Genomic DNA, 5,203 nt, shown 5'->3' on the forward strand with positions numbered 1-5,203 from the left:
TTGATGAAGGTATGTACACTTTTCTTCTTTATGCTAGGGAAAGCACTTCTGACAGTTCTATACAAACAAGCATTAGTCACATCAAGAGATCCACTTGTTTCACTTTGTTTCAGTATTTGTTCTATCACATTATACCCGATGATAGGTCTGGGCAATTCTTGGTCCCTCAAAACGAGCACAGGAATGTTTAATTCTTTCTCATTGGTCACAGGGGATGCCAGCTTGAAAGTCATCTCCACCCATCCACTATATGGCATGTTTGCTCCATTGGCCGCCACCAGGCGCAGGCTGTCTGGCGCTTCGGTCGCCTCCGAAATATTTCTCAGTGTCACCTCAGGTGCATATTTGGCTTTCCACCCCTCATCTATAATGCATACTTGGGAGCCTGTGTCCCATAATGCTTCAGTCTTTTTTTCCTGTAGATAACAGGTAACAAGGCACTGTTTCCCCACTAAGGACGTGATGGCAGAATGCTGGTTAACTTGACAAGGGGCAGTTAAAATACTATCAAGTGACTGGGACTCAAACTGTCTCTGATGGCCCATGCTACATTTCTCATGTTTTTGGGACTTCTCTGCCGCTCGGGTCACACCCTGTCCCTTGGGGGTAACCCGCTCCTGTTTAACGGAGCTCCAAGCTGAAGTCTGGCACCTTTACTCTTACAGCCAGCTGAGAAGTGCTCGCTGCTGCCACAGTGGTAACAATGGGTGCAAGGTTCTTCTGCTTTGCGCTGCTGGCAATGGAAACATTGCCTGGCTCGTGAGGGACGGGGCTGGCGGAACTGATGGGAGTGCTGTTGTGGTGGCACCATATACTGCTGGTGATAATACTGCGGTGCTGCAAAGCTTGAAGGCTGAGTTGCATAATTGATGGACATGGGGTGCTGCTGAGAAGGATACATATACGGCTGTCCATGGTGAGTCTCTAATATTGAATAATGCTGACGTGACTGGAGAGAATGTTCTGGTGGAACAGTGGACAACTGAACTGGGTTTGCAGGTAAAGGAGGTGTTTTCTGTTCCCTCACCTGTTGTTGGCTTTGCGAGAACTGGTGTGGAAACATATATGGACTTCCCTGCCGTTGGTATGTAGCTGTATCGGGTTTCCAGGTCTGATGCCCTGGGACTTGGGTCCATTCTGATGTCTGTTGGGACGCTGCTGCTGGTTCTTTGTCATAAACTGCAAAACACTGCTGAGGGACAGATAAGGGCTGTTGGATCGACTCTTTAATCTGGATGATATCATCACTCAGGCTTTTCAGTTGTGACATTAAATCGAACTTCGATTGTTTGCACTGAAGTTTTTGTTCAGGGGCAGGCTCATTTAACTGTACAGCATGAACAGTACCATTTTTTTCATATTTTCGCTTATTTTGTCTTTCAGATTCATTGGAATAAGCTACATTGAGTTTCTCCAGCAACACTTCGTCTGGGACAGCGGGATCTGAAAGGTATGGTTGAAGATCACTTTGGATTCGATCGTTTTGCAATCCAGTCAAGACGGTGTGCAAGAACATATTCTGAACTAGGGCGGGATCATATTTCAACCCTGAGTCATCCTCCTGAGAAGCAAACAGAATTTTCTGTCTCAGATCAAGGGCTCGAATTAGGAAGCTTTGTGGCGTTTCTCTAGTGCGCTGAGCTTCTGTAGTGAGCTGCTTATACAATTCAGTCGCATTTTTCTCCTGATAATGAGAACGAAGTATCCGCCTTAGCATCGGGAGCGTCAGCCCTGCCTTCCCCTCAAGATAGCTCCGCAGCTGAAGCCCTGGTGTGATAGCCCTGATGACAGAATCTACTATTTCCTGTTCTGCATAGCCCTTTTTGAGACCACCTTCTATCTGCCGTGCCAGACTGGAGAATGAGAGCCGGTCCTTCTGCCCTAGATCTCCTATTAGACCAGAAATTTTGAAGTCTTTCTGCCATGTTGAGGTGACTTGTCTCTGAAAAGTGGGTGAAGAATGAACTGGGTTCTGGGCTGCATTTTGTGATGGGGTGGGGCTAATGTGCATGGCAGAAAACAATTCAGCTGTACTCTCTCCACTTAAGTGTATTGTTCTCTGGGCTTTGTTAACGTCCCCAAGTTTACTTTCCTCCCTCTCTGTATCTTTTTCAGGAGCATTAATTGTGACTCCCGTGAGCTGGCTCAGTTTATCATTAATTGTTAACAGTTCGGCCATACCGCCATCTTCGAACTCCTCTAGCTCAGCTCTCAGTAAATAGTTACTAATGAGGTTTAACAGGGACAAACGAGTCACATGTGTTTCATCCTCTCGCGTCAGCCGAAGGAAGACACTGAGTTTTATCAGCTTTTCACGTGATAGTGTGCATAATTTCTCACCAATTTCCTCTTGAAGATGTTTAAGCTCATCCATTTTAGCTGCTATGTAGACAGGCCGTTGAGAGTGGTGTTTCACTTACTGACTTGACTTAGCCGCCGCTGGTATCAAACTGAACCACCAGTGCACGCACTGCTCAATCAGATCTTTTCCACTACTAGTCTTGACTGTCTCACCCTGTAGCTCAACTGGTTCGCTAATGAGGGATGATGTTACTTGATGGGCTCTGCCGGTCAGGGAGTCACTCCACCGAACATCGATCCCAGCGGTGCCTCCAAAATTGTAGTACTCCTGGATAGAAGTTAAAGAAAATTAAGAGAAAGTCTGATGTGATGGCTTCTCGTCTCTTCATTTACAACGAATGAATCAATAATGCATATTACAACAGTTTGGCACATTACAGTGGTCAAAACATGTATGACTTATTTATACAGCAATGACTGGATATAAACATGAACAACAAGCATTTTTCATATTCAGAATCTACTAGTGCCTAAATGACACTCAAATGTCTTATTCTTTACAAGATTAAATTTCTAGAATATACAGATAAGCACCAAAACAATTTATATATTATGTATATAATAAACATATCTATATATAACATCACTAGTATTTAACCTTTATCCAAATAACATGAAATTTATGTCAAAATAAATACATTTAGAATACGAACAATATTCTCAGTTCGTTCTGATGATGTATTACATTGAATATGAAATTCACTCGTCACATATATTGTCAAATGTAACGCATAACACAAACATAACCGCGGATTAAACAACCATGTATGCAAGATGAAGATAATTCATAATGCTAAAACAATATTATATATATAAATTCGAATTATATTTCTATTTTAAACATTCATCATATATGGCGGGCTTTCGCGCTGATCGCGGAGCACATGCTAACCATGTGCTCAACTGCTCTGAACTCACGACAACTTTTTCTAAAGTATAAAATAACAGCTTAAAACACATACAACTTGTTCGTATTACATTAAACAGTGTTCATACTTAAACCTTAAGTGTGTTTTGTGCATTTTACTTTGTAGTTACCTGGATAGAAGTTAAAGAAAATTAAGAGAAAGTCTGATGTGATGGCTTCTCGTCTCTTCATTTACAACGAATGAAGCACATCACAGGCGCGCACCAAACTATCGTGCGATGACGTCATGACGCAGGTATGCCAAATGAAAATAATTAATTTACTAAATGCACAAAACATACTTTTCTTCTCATAAACACAAATAACGAATTAAATACTATTTTACAATATTAGAAAAATACTATATATTAACTTTGGGAACTTAATCACCATATCACACTCACCTCCATGGCAGATAAAAGGATGCTGTAGATCACAGCTTTCATGAGCCCATTTTCCAGAATCGGTTGTTGACATGCCGACACAGTCAGATCCTGAACTCTGGGATGGTTGACCTGCTGCCCAGTTTCTAAAGAAGCGGCTCCATTTATCAGACCATTCCCAAGAGTCCTGGAACAGACCAAACCAGATGTAATTTCCAGATGTTATGACCCTAGTTATCTGGTTATTATCCTCTGAGCTGTGGATGGAGGGCAGATCTGTGTAATACTGTCTGCAGTAGCTCTTAGCATCACTCCAAGTTTTGGCGCTCCATACCATGATGTATCCATTATTTTCTATTGAGAGATGCAAAAAAAAGAATCAGTTCATAGCTCTTCTTTCCCAGTTAAACTGCTCAGTAATAAATTTGAAAAGAATGGGAACTCACCCTTGTAGCACGTAAAATATCGTTTATAGCTACATTCCATATCAACCCAGAACCCATAACGATAAGTTACACAAGATGCATAATCATTTGGCTCTCCTGAAGCCCAGTTAGAGTACGGAGAAGATTTGTTTTCTCCGTTAGACCAAGCCCAGCGTGTCTGTGTCCCTCTCTTCAGTCCAATCCACACTGATCCGCTGTATCCAGAATCCACTATATTTACCAGCCTGTTCACATCATTCATGGTGTCTACAGTAGCCAGGTCAGTGTACTTCGCTCTGCAGTAACTCTGAGCCTCTGGCCACGACATTCTCACATTTATATAGTGGTACTGACAAGAAAGAGCAGAACTGCTCCAGAAGAGCCCTGTTAAAATCAACATGTTAAACCATCTATATGTGTTCACATCATCATAAATACAGATTACAAATGACCACACCAACCTGACAGCAGCAGCAGCACAAACAGACTCCCGTCCATGACTGCTCGCACAGATCCTCTCTGATCGATTCTAATAAGAGATGATCAAACACACATTTTCTGTGTCACAGTTATGTAAGGAGGGAATTCAAACCATACATTGCAAATATATTGTGACTTTACATACTTCATGTCAAGAAATGCACCCCAAATATGGTTAATTAAACATTACAAAACTTTGCAAACCATTTGATTTATATTCATTACTTTTTCTTTTAAAATTTTCTTGCATTTTGTTCTTCAACTTTTAATTATTGTACCAATTACATTAAGGGCCCTATTTTAACAATCTAAGCGCATGGTCTAAAGCGTATGGCGCAAGTGCACTTACGACGTGTCCGAAACCACTTTTGCTAGTTTAAGGACGGGAAAAATGGTCGGTGCGTCCGGCGCATGGTCTAAAAGGGTTGTACCTAGTCTCTTAATGAGTAATGGGTATGTTTTGGGCGTAACGTGCAATAAACTAATCAGAACCTCATCTCCCATTCCCTTTAAAAGCAAGTTACGTTCGCGTCATGGCGGATTCGCTATTTACATGGCGGAATTTGCAAGTGGAAAAACTGAACGCTTCTCTAGTGAGGAAATGGATCTGCGAAGTTAATGCGCGTAAGCAGACCATCTACGGGAAA

At 41.9% G+C, this 5,203-nt stretch overlaps 1 protein-coding gene across 1 annotated transcript; it reads right to left on the reverse strand.

Annotated features, from left to right (window-relative positions):
- Positions 1 to 621: 621 nt before the first annotated feature.
- Positions 622 to 5,203, reverse strand: LOC127501688 (uncharacterized). The gene is made up of 3 exons (XM_051873838.1): positions 3,400 to 5,203; positions 1,348 to 2,629; positions 622 to 845 (listed from the first exon to the last, which is right to left on the reverse strand). Exons 2-3 carry the CDS (start codon positions 2,372 to 2,374, stop codon positions 622 to 624), a joined length of 1,251 nt encoding a protein of 416 aa, XP_051729798.1. The 5' UTR covers positions 2,375 to 2,629; positions 3,400 to 5,203.

Source organism: Ctenopharyngodon idella, chromosome 2 (assembly GCF_019924925.1).
Source record: "Ctenopharyngodon idella isolate HZGC_01 chromosome 2, HZGC01, whole genome shotgun sequence".
NCBI classification, from domain to species: domain Eukaryota; kingdom Metazoa; phylum Chordata; class Actinopteri; order Cypriniformes; family Xenocyprididae; genus Ctenopharyngodon; species Ctenopharyngodon idella.